At 37.9% G+C, this 18478-nt stretch overlaps 1 protein-coding gene across 1 annotated transcript in view; it reads left to right on the forward strand.

The window, feature by feature from the left end:
- The window catches only part of cacna1ia (calcium voltage-gated channel subunit alpha1 Ia), a 186791-nt gene that overhangs the window by 134524 nt on the left and 33789 nt on the right, over window positions 1-18478 (forward strand). The window contains exons 13-25 of the mRNA XM_026208214.1: window positions 1264-1381; window positions 2176-2331; window positions 3090-3177; window positions 4446-4606; window positions 6857-7333; window positions 8829-8929; window positions 10929-11052; window positions 11221-11289; window positions 14016-14194; window positions 14292-14418; window positions 15255-15380; window positions 15670-15759; window positions 18226-18418. Of these exons, the coding sequence (XP_026063999.1) occupies window positions 1264-1381; window positions 2176-2331; window positions 3090-3177; window positions 4446-4606; window positions 6857-7333; window positions 8829-8929; window positions 10929-11052; window positions 11221-11289; window positions 14016-14194; window positions 14292-14418; window positions 15255-15380; window positions 15670-15759; window positions 18226-18418 (2009 nt within the window). The remainder of the gene's footprint in view (window positions 1-1263; window positions 1382-2175; window positions 2332-3089; window positions 3178-4445; window positions 4607-6856; window positions 7334-8828; window positions 8930-10928; window positions 11053-11220; window positions 11290-14015; window positions 14195-14291; window positions 14419-15254; window positions 15381-15669; window positions 15760-18225; window positions 18419-18478) is intronic.

Genomic DNA, 18478 nt, shown 5'->3' on the forward strand with positions numbered 1-18478 from the left:
GCCATGGTTTCAGTAATCACAGTTAGTGTTGAAGCAGCCATGTCAGAGAGATGCTGTGTGTATCTAGACAAAAGCAAAACCACTTTATTTGACCTTAAAGTAGATGCATTTAGGAATCTTTAAGATTGCTTACAACAGAACAGCAACACATTTAATGGCCAACCGTTCTGTAAACCTAGGAGAGGAGGTAATTCTGACTTTGCTACGACAATCTGGCGCTTCTGAATCAGCTACTGGAAGTATGTATTGTCATTAGTTGAAGTATTTGCTATTTGTGTGTGTGTGTGTGTGTGTGTGTGTAAGAGAGAGAGAGAGAGAGACGAGGTCACACAGTGGAGTCAGCTGTCTTAACCGTCCGTGTCTTGTGTACTGAAAACACATCCGAACTTCATCACTGTGTCTGTCACGCGACTCTGTTCCTCTTTCAGGCTTGAACTGATGGTAAAACTAAGGACATTATTAACTGTCTTTACATTTATTTTGAAAGATGAAGCTTGTGATTATGGAAAGGGCCGTTACATTTCAGACGCGTGCTTGCGGTGTTCAGCCAATCGCAATGCACTGGGTCAGTTGGCCAATCAGAGAAGACTGCGCTTGTCAGAAGGAGGGACTTTGTAGAAAACAAGGCGTTTGAGAGAGGCGGGGCATAGAGGACCTACAATAATGTACTTTTTTTTAATAAATAATGTTTTTGTTTTTTTTTACATTAAAGCATGTCAACATATTCTGTTACACCAAATACACAAAATAATGATCTTTTAAAAAAAGCATCATATGACCCATTCAAGTATAAATCTGGCAGAGGCTGCAAGAAATCATTGTAATGTTTTGTTTGTCACTGCTAAGCATGATACACACTGTCTAGAACTAATACCCATTACACTCGCACACACAGTACAACAAAGCTTTTGCACCGAAAGTAAGCACTGTTCAGTTATACTTAAATATTTTCATTTAAATGTAACGTTTATGATCTGATTATGTAAAATCTGTCATTAGTAACATGTACTATTTGTATGTTGGTGTGTGTTTCATTCTGTATTCTCTGATCCGTCTCTCCAGCTTGACTGATCCCATCTCTGGCTGCTGTCCAACCAGGACATATGTCTCCTCACACAGCACTGATACCATTTTTATAGGCTCCTCATCTCTGACAGACTCATTCATCTCACATCCTTTCGGGGTCGATCAGAAGCATACGGTATCAGAATATCTAAACGTGAGAGTAACACTCAGAGCTTGTTTGTCTGTTTGTTTTTGCAGTATTCTGGGAATGCACATATTTGGCTGCAAGTTCAGCCTGAAGACAGAAGCTGGGGACACAGTACCTGACAGGAAAAACTTTGACTCCCTGCTTTGGGCCATTGTCACAGTGTTTCAGGTGTGTAGCGCTCTCAAAACTCATCTCACTTATGAAAGCACGGTTGCAGGTGACTGGAAATACAGGGCAACTGGGAACTAGGTGAAAACACATTTTAATCACACACACATACACACACCTGGGTAGTCTCTGTGGGGATACGAAAGGTTTAGATTACTACTGTACATGGTATTATTAAATGAAATAGGCCAAAAATGTCTTTGTATTTTTTATTGTATTTTGTATACATTGAATATTGTTAAGATGGTAATATTTACATTTATTGGCATGTCTATTATATACAGTAAACAGAGAAACAAAGCAAAATGATGATGAAATCTATATTTGTGTATGCGAGCATGTGTGTACAGTAGGTATTTAATTTTATTGGCCTTTTTATTACATTAAATTAAAAACAGGGAAAGCATTAGATATAAATGCTTATTTATGTTTTCCTTGTATTAAACAAAAGATTAATTGAAAATAAAATACATTTAATGTAATAATATATAAAGTTAAAATATATATAATATATAATGTTATGTGAATAATATATAGAGTTTATCATCAAACACACACACATTCATTTTGTTATATACAATAAAAAGAGGAAATAAAATATGTATGTACTGTATGGATTTGGACTTTTTTGATAAATTAAAAAGATAGAAAAATACTTAATATGAGATTCTTTATTTGTGGCCTTTTTAGATAATTTAAAAAAATATATATAAAAATAACAAAATATAGAATTTGTTTGTTTATTAATCAAACTTTTTTTTTTTTTTTTTTTGTCTGTGTGTGCTTGTGTGCAGATCCTAACTCAAGAGGACTGGAACATGGTTTTGTATAACGGCATGGCCTCTACCTCCCCCCTGGCTGCCCTGTATTTCGTCGCGCTCATGACTTTCGGGAACTATGTTCTGTTCAATCTGCTTGTGGCTATCTTAGTGGAAGGATTTCAGGCTGAGGTAAGGTACACACTGCGAGGCATTTGAGAAATCGAGTGTTTTGGTTGATGCACAAAACAATCTCCGACGTGACAGGGCCAGTAACCAGTAATATTTCATCCTCACTGAGTTCATTTGAATACATTATTGTGAAAAGCATCTGTTGACTGTGATGCTTTTCTTAAGGGGGACAAATCTGTGCTGGTTTTTAGCAACAAAATAACAGCATGAACATGGCGTGGCTCTAATAACTGACCGCTGTCCTGGGGCATTTTTCCACAGGCTTTTGTTGTTCTTGCCGGTGAATATATTTTCGATGGGCATGCTTGTATAAATAGGGCTTCTCGGGCAGGTATGCAGACTGCAGGAGTAGGTTATCTCTCCAGGGAACATGTAGAAGTGGGCCTCCAGGTTATGGTCTAGATCTGAGGCACTGTGTGAGGGTGAGTGGGGAACTAGAGCAAATGCTTTCAGAGGGAAGGCAGCGAGATTGACATATCTATTAAACAATGCTCAGGGCTCTTTAGTTATTTTACAAAATAATTTCTGTCCCTCACTTTGGGCTGTTATTTGTCTGGCTCACACAGTGCAATAATAACATTGTCTACCCTGTGGTTAAGTATGGTTACGTTTACATAATACGTTTATAGGTGAGTGAAAGCCAAACTGACTTTAAGAGTGGAATCTCTGTGCCATGTGGATGTAACTCAAGCTATCTTGTGTTATTCTGACCTTGTGTACATGTTTTTTTTTTCCTTCTTTTTTTTTGTCTGTGACAGGGTGATGCTAACCGTTCCTATTCTGACGATGACAGATCCTCTTGTAACTTAGAAGAAACGGAGAAAAAGGATTCACTTCAGCTGTCAGGTACTGAGCTGTGGACTAACTAAGGAAGTGTTCAGCACAGCTGTGTTTTTCCCCTTTGCTTCTGAACCTTCTGTTCTGTTCTGTTCTTTTTTTTTGGTTCATTCTAAGCAGAAACTCTGTCATGTTCTGAGATCCTTTTCAGATTATCTGAAAGAAAAAAAGGTTGCTATGGTCAGCTACGTGTTAACATTCATAAAGTAAGCTTTTCTGTATTTTGACTTTTTAAAATAATTTTGTTGGTGAAGGTTTTATCAATGATAAGTCCAGATGTAAATTATGTGTTATGTCAATTATTTTAATAAGTTAAAGCTCGTCATTTATAGTTTTCAAGTTTGGGGACATTAAGATTTTTATTTTGAAGAAAATTAGTATTATTATTTAAGAAATTATTACTGTATTTAATTCCCATATTTTATGTCTTAAATTGATCAGAAGTGAGAGTAAATGTATTTATAATGTTTTCTTTTACAAATAAATGCTGTTATTTTTCAATTAAAAATTTTAATCACAATTTCCTCAAGATTATAAGCAGAACAACTGTTTTCAAAATTTCTTATAATCATTTTTTTTTTTTTTATTAAGCACCGAATCAGCATGTTCGTAGTATTTCTGAAGGATCATGTGACACTGAAGCCTGAAGTAATGGCTGCTGAAAAATCAGCTTTGTCATGGCAGGAATAAATTACATTTTAAAATAGAAAACAGCTATTTTAAATTGTAATCATTTCAAAATAGTACTTATTTTTTTTTTTTTTTTTAAATGTTGCTTGGTGAGCATAAGAGATGTCTTTAAAAAAGCATTTTCAAAATCTAATGGACCCCAGATAGACTAGTTACTGTGAAAAAATGCTGTAATCATGTAATATCCTAAACTGTTTCAAAAATGAGTAACTGAAAGCAATGCATTGAAACGTCTCATTAATATCTGGCCAAAAACTGAAAAAAAATCATGGCGCTTTGAGATCTAAGGACATGATGTTATGAATAATGCATGTACACACTGACACTCTCCACAGACAGAAGACAAACTTGCAAGCTCCCACGAGTGTCGCCTGGCATGAGAGGAGGCTTTAGAAATACCAGAAATCATGCAGGCTTGAAACTTTAATAGGCTTAGTGGAATATACTTCTTAATTCCGCACCACAAACACAAAACAAATTGTTTTTGAATTACTGTGCCTTGCGATAAGCCAGCTAGTGTTGCTCATGGCTTGAGTCCTTCTGATGTGTTTTTGATCTTATCAGTCTTGGCATGTGTGTTTGTGCAGATCCCAAGCTTTCCACTTTGACCCCTAATGGGCATCTGGATTTGGCACCTGCACCCAACGCCAGGGGCCTGTACCCATCTGAAAGGCTGAGCTTTGCCCTGGGTTCCCGCAAGAGCAGCGTGAGCTCTCTGGGCATGGCTAGTCTGGAGCAGACGGTGCTGGTGAGCTATTGTGCATGCTGCAGTCAACCTGCCATTCATTACAAGGTCTTACTCACCGAGAGGGCAGATATATCATATCGCTCCAGCAATCCAAACCCTCTCAAAAAAGCGCAAAGAACACAATAATTATCCATCAGCTCTGCATGTATTAGCATTTTGCAAACCATTAATAAGACACTTATTCAGCACTTAGAGGGCCGTATGTACTCGTCTAGCTTGTACTATATTAGCATACACACTGAGGGTCGTTGAGCAGGCACTCGAAGAGCTGAGAGCAACTTATAAACTACATAATTATTTTTACAATTGTTTAAATAATAACAGCCTTTGTGAGGAGGTTGGCTTTTTATAAGGGTTCTAGACAGTGAGGGGGGATTCACTAAGAATGAGTAGAAAGCATCTGTTATTTTAGTCATATTCACCAGAAATTATATAAATTAGGGCTGTGCAAAGAATAGAATTCGCTCCTGTAATTAGTTGTGTATCTCCAGCATGTGTGTTCAGATCAGGGTTGCCAGGTTTTCACAACAAAGCAAAACCCAGTTGCTTCTCAAAACTAGTCCAAATCTAGCCCAATCGCATTTCCAGGGGGTTCCCCAATAAAAATTGCAACCTGGGGTTACAATGCAAGTTTTTTGGTAGGGCTACCTTGGTAAAATTCACATTTTAGGGGCTAAATATCACGTTATTGGGATTGAGGTAACTTTAACCTGCAGACAGTAAAAACTGTGGACTTGGCAACACTGGTTCAGGTGGAGCAGCATTTTGGGCATGTTTTGTTTTGAAAACCTGGCAATCCTGATCTAAACGCACATGCAGGAGATAGAACCCACTTGGGAAGTCGTGGGTTGTGGGAAGTCGTGGCCTAATGGTTAGAGGGTTGGACTCCCAGTCGAAGGGTTGTGGGTTCTACTCTCGGGCCGGATGGAATTGTGGGTGGGGGTAGTGCATGAACAGCTCTCTCTCCACCTTCAATACCACGACTTAGGTGCCCTTGAGCAAGGCATCGAACCCCCAACTGCTCCCCGGGCGCCGCAGCATAAATGGCTTCCCACTGCTCCGGGTGTGTGCTCACAGTGTGTGTGTGTGTGTTCACTGCTCTGTGTGTGTGCATTTCGGATGGGTTAAATGCAGAGCACAAATTCTGAGTATTGGTCACCATACTTGGCTGAATGTCACTTCACTTTCACTTTATATAGTAGGATCTCATGGTCCAGATTTGAGGATTCAAGAGGTTTCATTCTCCTTCCTTTTATAAAGCTCTTACCATCAAACTTTTCATTTGCATGACTTCTCATTCAGTTAAATACATTTGTATATTATTTAATGTAACTCATCTTAATGGTTAATCATTGAATCATTCAGTGCATCTAGATCAGGGATCCTCAAATCTGGACCATGAGATCCACTTTCCTGCAGAGTTTATCTCTAACCCTAGTCAAACACACCTGAGCATGCCAATCAATGTTTTTGGGATCATTGGAAAATCACAGGCAGGTGACTTTGATCAGAGTTGGAGCCAAACTCTGCACCGCAAAGCAACACACAGACATAAAGAAAGGTGTATGTTTGTAGTGTAATTTACAACACCTTTGAACACAGCTCAGCCAATCAGAATCAAGGACCAGAACTATCCGTTTTCTAATAAAAAGTGTTTACCACTTATTTCCCTTGGGAAGTTAAAGCACATTGTTAATAATGCTAGGCAAATTTTAGTAATTTAGTCATTTGATTTAATAATACAATCAATTTTTTCGTCTTCTTATTTCTTTGATTGTGTGTGTGTGTGTGTGTGCGCGCGCACACGTGTTTGTGTGTGTGTATGTGTAAACTGTACAATGCATGCTTGTTCATCGTCCTCACCGTCTGGAGTTACAATTCTAAAATGTGTTCTCAAAAAAGCTTAGGACAGTGCATAGCGATGCTCCAAATAGCTTGATGGAAGAACTGATGGCTTGATGGATGGCACTTCCAAAAGTGCACTTTTTTTTGCACATTTTCTCACCCTTTTAGAACAGTTTTCCTATCTGTTGACAGGTCAGCCAGATTCCAAAATGGTTTGATTGCTGTTGTTGCAGCACTTACAAGTAAAGTCAGTCTGTCTCACAACCATGCACACTAGAAGTGTCTGTAATGACCGTACACTCAAATTAGTCATTTCAGTCTTGTATGCTTGGGATAAAACATATGGGTATGTGCTTAAATTCATGTTCATTTATTGACTATCAGCTTGCATCCTATGGTTTTCAGTGTCCAGGACGAGCCTCTCTGTACCACAACTGGGCACGGTCCACGCGGCCAGGAATATGGAGTCGCAGGTCAAGCTGGAACAGCTTGGGTCGATCCTCTAGATGCCTGGGGATGGGGGGCGGAGGCAGTTTAAGAGTCCGTAGCCCTCACTCTCACCCCGCTGAGCAGGAGTCCCTGCTGTCTCCTCCGCCCCCTCCTCTGCACCCGCCTCTGCTCTCCAGACACTTCGTCCCATGCAGAGAACGGCGGGCTCTCTCTCTGGAGCTTCCTGAGCTGCTGCAGGTGCCTGGACCGGCCTTGCCTCCTCTGCATCCCCGGCAAAGCAAGAAGAGCTTCTCTGGGGGTCTGGGAAGCGTTGGAGAGCACCAGGACTGTAATGGGAAGACACCGTCAGTCCAACCACAAATCATCAATGAAGTCTACCCTCAGGTCAATGCACGCAAGGACAGGGAGGATCTGGACGATGAGCTGGACTATGTAAGTGTCCACAAAAATTTTTTTCAAGGGATACTTAAATGTGTTTCTGTTCCCCCCTTTTAAAACAGCCAATAGCGTTTTGTTTTTATCTGCTCGGGCCAGAGACGTTAAGCTCAGTAAAACTGCATTTGACAGCCATAGATTACCCCCTAGATTCAATATGAAACTCTTAGTAAAACAAAATATTGGTCATAATCATGCTGAGGCTGTGTAGTTTTAGTTTTCAATAAATGATGACTTAGTTGTGCAAATGATCTGCTCCGTGCGATCGCATCTCTGGACAGGAGCCAAAGTCCGGATCAGAGTGCGTGCACTGCTGCGGTTCACGTGAAACAGCGTGAAACCAGATCTCATTTGCACCAATCGAAAGCATATTACACTGTCTGAATCATTCCCTATCACCTACACTGTAAACTACGAGGCATTCACTCTACAGGAAATACCACACTGTGAATAAGTGACTGATCTCAGATGGTGTTTCTGCATCTATAGTTATAGTGCAGGAGGCGGGCGCTCCAGATCCTAGACAGCATTTGATTGGTCAGAAGATTTGATGAGAAGATGATGTACAGTATAAAAAATTGTTGAGCCGTTTTACCGGAAGAAATGAACTGCAAGATTTGAATGCTTGCATCTTCTAAATAAGAATTTTGTCACTGTTTTGGAGCACACTGCCTTATGGATAACCTTAAAACTAACATATTGATGCTAATACCCCCCAAAAAATAATTTTGATTTCATGGGGACTTTAAAACTGGCACATTGAAATTGCTTATGACAACTATTGCCATTTGGTGTGATTGCCATCAAACCTGGCACAATGCATTTCATGTCATTAAATATTATTTTTAATTCAGCATAGTTCAGTTCAGCCAGGATGCAATAAATGTCTTTGACTGTATTTCTGACCAAATAAATTTAGCCTTGGTGAGCATAAGAGACTTGTTTCAAAAACATTTGACACGATCCCAAACTTTTTCAACAGTAAAGTGTGGCTTCAGGAGACTTCTGTCATTTACGGAGCTTTAGAAATTGGTGTTCCATGGAAGATAGAGATTCAAATGTTGGAAAAAAATTTGGTTTGGGATGAAAATGAGAATTGTCTTTTAAATGGTATTTTTTTTGTGGATTATCTTAAGTTATATTGGCTCCTGTACAACAGCGTTTGCACACATTGTAAATCTTCTTGAAGCAGAGCCAACTGCACATACAATCTACTACACAATGAAAATCGACTAATTATTATCTGTTGAGGAGGAATGCTAACAGATGGCAGCAGGATTTCAGTTTTTAATTTACAGCCAGACTCTCTTGTTTTGTAAGCAATTAAGGGTAACATGGCAGCTCCAAGGGGAACTGAAACATTGGAAAGCTCCGTTTCATAACTGCTTCAACTATCAAACGTGTTTCCAAGAAAGTTCTCCCACCCTGAACACTGCAGAATTAATCTTAGTGCTCATTTCTGCCAACTAAATACATATTTTTCTGTCGGCAGAGTCTATGTTTCCGGATCCAGAAGATGATAGAGGTGTACAGACCAGACTGGTGTGAGACCAGGGAAGACTGGTCCGTCTTCCTCTTCTCTCCCCAAAACAAGTGAGTCCCTTAACCTCCTGCATCATCTGTGTCAATACATAACAGTCATGAATATGATTTATAAGAGCTGATGGAAGCGGTTTGATCTATTGACCTTTGTTTAGACACAATTTATATATAGTTTTATGTGTTATATATGCTAACTGTGAGTTCTCAGTTCATTTTTATTTAGAAAAAAAAACAAAAAAAAAACAGAAAAACAGGAACACAGTTTTGGTTTCTTGGCTGCCATGTGTGATCGACATTTGGGTGATTATGTTCACAGCCAAGCAAATGGCATTTATGTGGTCAAAGAGACTTTAAAATAAATGCCATTTTAGAGATGCCAACTTATTTTGTTTGCCTTGGTAGTTATATTAGCTTGAATAAAGCAGAGAGTGCGATATTTACAGTAATCACCTATGGCAGGGTTTTCCAAAAGGGTTTTTGTATTGAAGAAAAGGCTTAGAATTAATTAAATGATACATTGTGCAACATTAAAGTAAATAAAAACTTTTTTAAAAAGCAATTAAAAAAAATATATAAACTGTAGCTAAATAAAAACTATAATTGTATCTCAATGATACAAATCTAACATGTTTTACCTGCATGTAATCTTACCACATCATAGAACTGTTAACATATTAATTGTTGTTAAATTATTGAAATAACTTAAAATCTCAGTGAAGTAAATACATATTTTAGGTCATCCAAAAAAACATTGGTGAAATTCTGGTCTACAGTAATGCTTTTGCACGTGCGCTGCTGTGTCTCACACAGCCTCATCGTAAGCAAACCCTGCTGGCAATCATGCACCTTCCTGTTCCTTTTACACTTTAAAAACGGCTCATGGGTTTTGTCAGATAAGAGTCAAATGTTGTCAGTCTAAGCAAAATTTGAAAGTGCAGCTGGAAGTCTGACCTCATTATAGCACAAAACAGATTAGAAGTTGCTCCAGGTTGAAATGAAGCAGGTAAAGGCAAGCTTGTGTCATACAGTGCCACTGATTTGATCTCTGAATAAGATGCCCCACACCTCTTCTTCTCTCCTGATGGTTATTCTGCTATCCCTGCCTGATCAATAACACTGATGGGCTGCCAGCTCTTTAGAGGGTGGCTTGATTAGGATATCGATCTGTGTCAGCGAGATTATTCCCACCCTTTGTCTGTCAGTCTGTTTTGTCCTAGTAACTGTCTAGTCTTTGAATATCCAACTAAAGTTTGGACTGCAGTGGAACAATTGAGATACTTCACTGTTCCTAAAACTAGTGAGCTGCCAGAATGCATTGTGACAAGCACAGTGAAAAAAATACATATGCTACTGTTCAAAAGTTTTAGGGTTTTAGATTTTTTTTTTAATGTTCTTATTTATTGATTTAGTGATTAATTGATTGGTTGATTGATTGAAAGTAGTCGATTCTTTATTGCAGCTTGGCAGCAGTTAAAAACATTATATTGCAGATTCTATTATTACTATTTCCAACAGTTATAATAAGAAATGCTACTCCTTGAGCATCAAGTCAGTATATTTGAATGATTTCTAAAGGATCATGTGACTGGAGACTGGAGCAATGATGCTGAAAATTCTGCTTCGCATCACAGAAAGAAAAATAAAATTAAAACAAATAAATAGAAAACAGGTCATTGATATTATAATCATATTTTGGAATAATACTGTTTTTTCTGTATTTGTATCAAATAAGTGCAGCCTTGGTTAGCATAAGATGATTTTGAAAATTATTTTTTATATCAAGGTCTGTCTTACTTTTATTAAGTGTATTGGTTAATTCATTCAGGGAAATTACAATATTAATATTTTACCCAAAATGTGTAACATTTGTGTTTATTGCTTAGTACTATGCTGTTAACAACATCAGAAACCACACCCTGTGTTCTAAATCAATCACTTGTGAGATTCCATGATGGTTTGGATGCTTTCTATGTAGGCTTGGTCTCTTTCTATGCTTAAGTTGGTCTCTTTATACAGTATCTCTATTCCTGACTTCCTCCTTCCTCTCCAGGTTCAGGTTGTTGTGCCAGTCCATTATTGCCCATAAGCTGTTTGACTATGTGGTGCTGGCCTTCATCTTCTCAAACTGCATCACTGTGGCTCTGGAGAGACCCAAGATCCTTCAGGGTAGCCTGGTAAGACTGAGACCGATGGACCTTTGATTCAGTTTTTTTTTAACCTATTTTAGTTATTGATTTCCATGTAGTCCACAAGCAGGTATTCTCACAGCACAAAATTCCAGCTTTTCCCTTTCTACTTTTTCCACAATTCAGCTCTCTCTTTTTTTCTGTCCCTTTCTGCAGGAGAGGCTTTTCCTCACCGTGTCCAATTACATTTTCACAGCCATATTTGTGGGGGAGATGACACTCAAGGTAAATATTTACATTCACAGCATGATATGTTGTGTTAATTTCAGGACTCCCATGTAAAGGTTTTTTCCCCCTTCATGTATGTGCTGACATGCCTCTGATATGTGTTGAAAATTATCAATATGGTAACTGTATTCATAGCAATTGCAGATGCTGTGAATATATCTACTAACTTTTTTCTTGCATGTTTTAATGGTTTGAGTATAGTATAATCCATTTAGTTATGTATATAACATACAGTGGGTTAGATAAAACACCAGTGGAAATGGTTCTATTTTGCACCTTCTATTTCAATGAAAATTTTCCATTACAAATTATATTATCAGCATAAAAAAATTTAATGAAAAGTTTAATTAAAAATGAACATCAATTTCATGATGTTTTAGCATTTGATTTGCCTGTCCTTGTTTTGCTTTAGCAAATGCTGCATAAAAGGTGTTTTTTGTTGTTGTTGTTTTTACCTAACCAATAATGTTCTCCAGCATAATTTGTGATATTCCAAAGCACTTCCTGTTCTTCATTGGAAACTACAGCAACATATCGCCTGTACAGAGTCAAAATTTGCATTATTGATCAGTGATCTAGAAATAGTGTGAAATGTTGCAGTTTCTTTTTTCTTTTTTTTTATCCCAAATCTTTCAGTTTTATGTATCAAAGAATATTACATAATGCATAGATATTGAACAAAATGACATGCATTCAGATTAATGCCAGACATAATGGAGACATTGTTAAAGACTCTGGTCGTCTGAATGGGTAATTAGCTAAATATTTTCCAGTACATGAACCACTGTGTGTGTGTATCTCTAATCTATCTCTCATTTCATCATCTTCCTTTCACTCTTTCTCACTCGTTTTCACACACACTTCCTCCTCTGGACCTTTTGAGAGTAGTGTGGTATTACATTTGCTGGCTGGCTCTCTTGTGGCAAGCAATTAAGAAATGATATTAATTAGAGCAAGTTTCCCCTTTCAGACGCAGTCAGTCTCGCAGGCTGACCCATCTGTTCTGCTGTATATGCACGGCACTTGTAGGTCATCAGTTATGTAACTTAATCAATTATTAGGAAATGGAACGAACATGAAATAGTCCTGTCAAAAGCAGCGCTACATTACCTCTACCAGACCATTGTGTGTAATCAAATTTGTATGATTTTTTTGTATTGTTTGTATTATTATTTTAATTTTTTTGTATTGTTTGTATTTTTATTTATTTTTATTATATTTTATTATCCATCCATCCATTCATCCATTTTCCAAACTGCTTGTCTTATGTAGAGTTACAAGCATGTTTTATTTTATTTTTTTATTATTATTTTTTTTTCAATCACCCATTTCCCAAACTGCTTGTCCGGTGTAAACCAAAGATATTAATCCTTTTTAAATGTAATTATTTTATATATTTTATAATAATACTTTTTTTTGTCCCTGTATAATCATTGTACAAGAGTATATATATATATATATATATATATATATATATATATATATATATATATATATATATATATACAGAGAGAGAGAGAGAGAGAGAGAGAGAAAGAGGTTTTTCATAAATGTGTTGCCGTTTAAAATGTCCTATACACAGTTAATATAAGATGATGCAGAGCGTATCCTTTATTGTGGACATTTCTAAAAGCGTTGATGCAGTGGGAGACACAAGTCAAACAATGATTCCGCATTTCTCTCGAGGACCAGAAAGTCAACAATTACAGTTTATCCTTGGGGAGGCAGATTCTGCAAGCTACAGCAAAAATATACCTACCGGTATAACATAGCCTGAGGGGCAGTGGCTGATTTTACTGTCCCCAGCCCACCCACGCTCCACTAATAGGAGTTCTGCAAGCAGATCTGCTCTCTCTCAAAAAGCAGCTCCTTAAATTGCTAGCGTGAGTGTCACATTACTGTATTAGCCTGGTATAGATCACTGATTTATTATTGGCTTTCTATGGCAGTATTGTAAAGAAACTGTCAGACTAATACAGCCCAAATTGATCCCAAGAAAGAGCAGATATGTGTCGCAGTACAGCATCTCATTTCTTAAAAGTACATCACTCTCTCTGTCTACAGAACCTCGGTTTTCTTGCTCTCTTTGCTCTTCTCGCTCTTCTCGCTCTTTAGACCTTAGCAAATGCTGACGTCAGATCGAGTGTGTGCGCGTACCGTGTTTCTTTCCTGTCACTCGTCTTGTTAGTGTCACAAGAACCTGCCTTGGAGGCCCAAGGCTCAGGTCACCTCGGAGCTTCAATGGATTTTGTATTTTCGTCACTTTTACTGCAATTTTAGTTTCATAGTTTTTGCTGTTTTCCACAATGTTTTTTAAAATCTCCATATAATATCTCTCAGCCTTCAGCAGCTCCTTTAAGTACATCTGCATCTCACCTCTGACAAAACGGTAGATTTTAGATGAGCTCAGTTGAGTAGTAAAATTAGCTCTTCTACAGGAAGCACTGTTTTAGGGCTATAATTAGAAGTCTTGGCTTAGCTTTCCTGGAGATCACAAACTCTGACTTTGCTGTCTGTTTCTCCACTTCAATAAATGTTTCGATCAATTCCAGCAAAGAGATGTAAGCAAAATCACACTAGAAGGGACCAGAATGAGATTAGAGCACCAGAAAACCGAAGAAAGTCTATGCAGTTTTACACCAGAACAACAAAGATACACATTACAGAACTGCGTGAAGTTTTTATGCTGTCCATTTGAGACGTTGTTTCTTTGTTTATTGTAGGTGGTGTCTATGGGTTTGTATCTTGGAGAGCAGGCGTACTTGCGCAGCAGCTGGAACATTTTGGATGGTTTCCTGGTGTTCGTGTCTTTGATTGACATCGTTGTGTCGATGGCGGGCGGGGCTAAGATCCTGGGGGTGCTCAGAGTTCTCAGGCTTCTACGCACACTGCGCCCCCTCAGGTACATCTAAAACAAAAAATACAAGCGTTCATGTGGTATTGCCTGACATGTGCTTGGTTTCTAACTCTGCTGAATGCTTTTCCCCCTCTTCTGACAGGGTTATCAGTCGAGCTCCTGGCCTCAAACTGGTGGTGGAGACTCTGATCACCTCTCTGAAGCCTATAGGAAACATAGTTCTCATCTGCTGTGCCTTTTTCATCATCTTTGGCATCCTGGGAGTCCAGGTAAAGAACTAGATGCTCTCTGAAACATCTTGTCAGAGACAGTGTGCTACCTCTGATGTTTCAGAAGAGCCTTTCGAATGCAACTTTTTGAAAGGAATCTTTGTATCTTTGATAAATATGTGAATCTTTGGAAAATTGAGGTGTTCTTATTATTGGCAAGATATACTAACACTAAAACCTGTGGCAGAAAGTTACCGTTTGTATGTCAAAATTTAGTTAAAAAAAGGCTGTGTAAATTATGGTGGTGAGAAGAGACCCTCAATAGGATTGTAAATGCTTTGGAGGACAGAAGCATTATGTAAATATATATATATATATATATATATGATAGATTGATTAAATGATTTCTTAAAGATCATGTGACACTGAAGACTGGAGTAACGGCTGGTCAAACTTCAGTTTTGCCATCACAGGATTAAATTACATTTTAAACTATATTCAAATAGAAAGCCTTGTTTTAATTTAAACCGTATTCCACAATAGTACTGTTCTGTTCATTTAAATTCATATTATTTTTTTGAATATTTGAAATTGTATTTTTTATTATTTGCCTTTTTTTCCTCCAGTTTTAGTGCTTAATATCACTGTCATACCCTTTCCGTCTTCATCACCATTGCTTTCAGTTTCTTTTTAGTTTGTGTTCATATTATTCCTTTTCAGTGCCTGCATCTTGTTCTTTTCTTCATAGAACATGTTTTCTTATTCTGTCCTGGCCTTCTTTCATAACAACCTTTTTCTTTCAAATATCCTCTGCTCTGACAGTTTTATTAAAGAGATGCTTGAGTAGTGTGGCGTTGAATGACATGAAGTGTGTGCCATTTCTTTTGCCTTCACAGCTTTTCAAAGGCAAGTTCTACTACTGCTTGGGCCTGGATGTCAAAAACATCACCAACAAGTCTGACTGCCTCTCAGCCAATTATAAGTGGGTCCATCACAAGTACAACTTTGACAACTTGGGCCAGGTTAGTTTGTTCTCTGACTGGGCTTATCAAATTACATGACAGATTCACAAAATACCAAATACTGGGCAACTCAATTTGTTGCTTTGTTTAATGTACCTTTATGTGTGTGCATCTGTACCAGATTGACCTCTTCTTTACATCACATCTGGTTGTCTATCTGTCCTTGCAACATATTTGTCTGTTCAACCCCCATCTATCTTTATTTGTCCTGCTTGTCCATCATCCACCATCTCCATACTTCTGTGTGTCCTTGCATGTGCTTGTATGAACGTGTGTTTATGTTTTACAGGCTCTGATGTCCCTGTTTGTGCTGGCATCGAAGGACGGCTGGGTCAACATCATGTATCATGGTTTGGACGCAGTGGCAGTGGACCAGCAGGTAATCCTCTTCATGTAACATGTTCATCCTGTTAATACTACCCTGGTGAATATAAATTGTGCTCTTTCAATGTCATATGGATGTTGTGATACATTTGCATAATGGTATCACAATGAACCATCACTGTCAGTCCTCTCGTATAGTGTTAACCCAAAGCAGGCACTTTTATACAGACTTTTTAAAGTACAAATAGCCACACAAATATAATCACACATATATTATGAAATAAAGAAGTCTAAGCTTTAAAGAATTTAAATAAAGGTCAAATAAATATCTGACGGTGGACCACAAAACCAGTCATAAGTAGCATGTTCATATTGTATGGGTCAAAATTATAGATTTTTCTTTTATGCCAAAAATCATTAGGATATTCAGTAAAAATCTTGTCCCATGAAGATATTTCGTAAATTTCCTACTATAAATACAGTATATCAAAACTTTATTTTTTGATTAGTAATATGCATTGCTAAAAAAATTATTTTGCCTTTATTAAATGTGATTTTCTCAATATTTTTTTAATATATTTTTATTTTTTTTTATTTAAATTTTTGCACTCTCAGATTCCAGATTTTCAAATAGTTGTATCTCAGCCAAATGTTATCCTATCCTAACAAACCATACATCAATTAAACTTATTTGTTCCGCTTTGAGAGAATGTATACCGTATTTTCCGGACTATAAGTCACACTTTTTTTTCATAGTTTGGCTGGTCCTGCGACTTATAATCAGGTGCGACTTATTTATCAAAATTAATTTGACATGAACCAAGAGAAATAAACTAAGAGAAAACATTACCATCTACAACCGCCAGAGGGCGCTTTATGCTGCTCAGTGCTTCTGTAGTCTACCACTGAAAACATAGAGCACCCTCTCACGGCTGGAGACGTTAATGTTTTCTCTTGGTTCTCGGGTCTAAATAAATGCGACTTATAGTCCAGTGCGACTTATATATGTTTTTTTCCTCATCATGACGTATTTTTGGACTGATGCGACTTATACTCAGGTGCGACTTATAGTCCGAAAAATACGGTAAATATCATTTTCTAAAGATTTACCCTTATTTACCCTAAAATTTAAGAATAGAGGAAATTAAAGCTAAATAGAAAAGAAAATCTTTCAAGTTGCTTTGGCCTAATGGTTAGAGACTTAGACTAGTTACCAGAAGGTCACTTGTTTGAGTCTCGGTGCTGGCAGGAGTTGTAGGTGGGGGGAAGTGAATGAAAAGGCACTCTCTTCCACTCTCAATACCAATGGCTGAAGTGCTTTTGAGCAAGGCACTGAACCCCCAGTTGCACCCCAGGCGCTGGATCTATAGCTGCCCACTGGTGTGTGTTCACTTTTCACTGCTGTGTGTGTGTGTGCACTTGGATGGGTTAAATGCAGAGCACAAATTCCGAGTATGAGTTACCATACTTGGCAAAATGTCAGGACTTTCGCTTTCATAAAAGCCAGTTCAGGTTTTTTCAGTGTACATTTATTAAAACCTATATCATGTAACGAAGATACTAAAAGTAAGCTTTAACAACTTTGTATAAAATTAAATTTATTTTTGGAATTTGTTATTTTCATACTTATTAAGTGTCAAAAGGCAAAAAGCAAAAGCAAAAAAAAAAGTCAGTTTCTTTTTTAACTAAAATAAAGAGCTTTAAGGAATAAGCACTCAACAGTGAATATTTAATCCTGAATACACACAATCAGCTTCATGAATACTAACAGGCTTTTGGCTCTGAAGCTAAAAACAATGACTTTCAAGAGTCCTCGATTCAGAAAGCAGTGAGCTTGCATCAGTTAGGGACCAGCACATAATGATTAAGTGTAGGCCTGCAGCCAGACCCTCTCACACTGGCAGAGCCCAGCATCTCTAGGGAGTCAAACACAGGGCGAAAAAAAAAAAATCTCATGGATTAAATGGCATGTGTAATTTCCCCACTGCATCGTCTCTGTCCCACCAGAGTCCACTGCAGGACATCATCTGTGTGTGGAAGCAGATGGAAATGTGCAGAGTACCGTGTGCTTTCTCATCCCATGTTTTACAATGAGCTCATTTAGACTTTGACGTCTTTGTTTCACTCCACACTGCTGCTAAGCAACCGAGTAAAAGCTGCACCCAAGTTCACTTCACCATAATTTGACCAATTTCCCAAGCTTATGAGTGTCTGCATTACACAAGGCTGTGTTGATTATCTTGTTAAATTCAATTTCAGGCAGCTCCCTGTTCTGAACAGTTTCTTGTGTCATTTTTTGGAAGTATTTCTGAAGAAAAGCACTGTTATTATCATTCCTCATTGTTCTAGCCACACCTTGAGGAATAACCCTTCCTGCCTGGTTTGTGCTCGGGAAGTTAATTATACCTGAAATAATACCTGAAATAAGGCAGTCGCCATTCACATATTCTTCAGAAAATCAAGTGTATTTCAAGTGTTTGTTTCTTTCATTCACCATTCTTTCTGTTTCTTCATTTTTCAGCCCATAACCAATAACAACCCCTGGATGCTGCTGTACTTCATCTCCTTTCTCCTGATCGTCAGTTTCTTCGTACTGAACATGTTTGTTGGAGTGGTGGTGGAGAACTTCCACAAGTGCCGACAGCACCAGGAAGTGGAGGAGGCCAAAAGGAGAGAGGAGAAGCGACTGAGACGCATGGAGAAAAAGAGACGAAGTAAGAAAGAGGAAAAAGAGAGGAGAGGAGGAAAGCATGTGTCGTGGAAATGGGTTTGGC

The sequence above is a fragment of the Carassius auratus genome, chromosome 28 (genome assembly GCF_003368295.1).
Source record: "Carassius auratus strain Wakin chromosome 28, ASM336829v1, whole genome shotgun sequence".
In the NCBI taxonomy this organism is placed as follows: domain Eukaryota; kingdom Metazoa; phylum Chordata; class Actinopteri; order Cypriniformes; family Cyprinidae; genus Carassius; species Carassius auratus.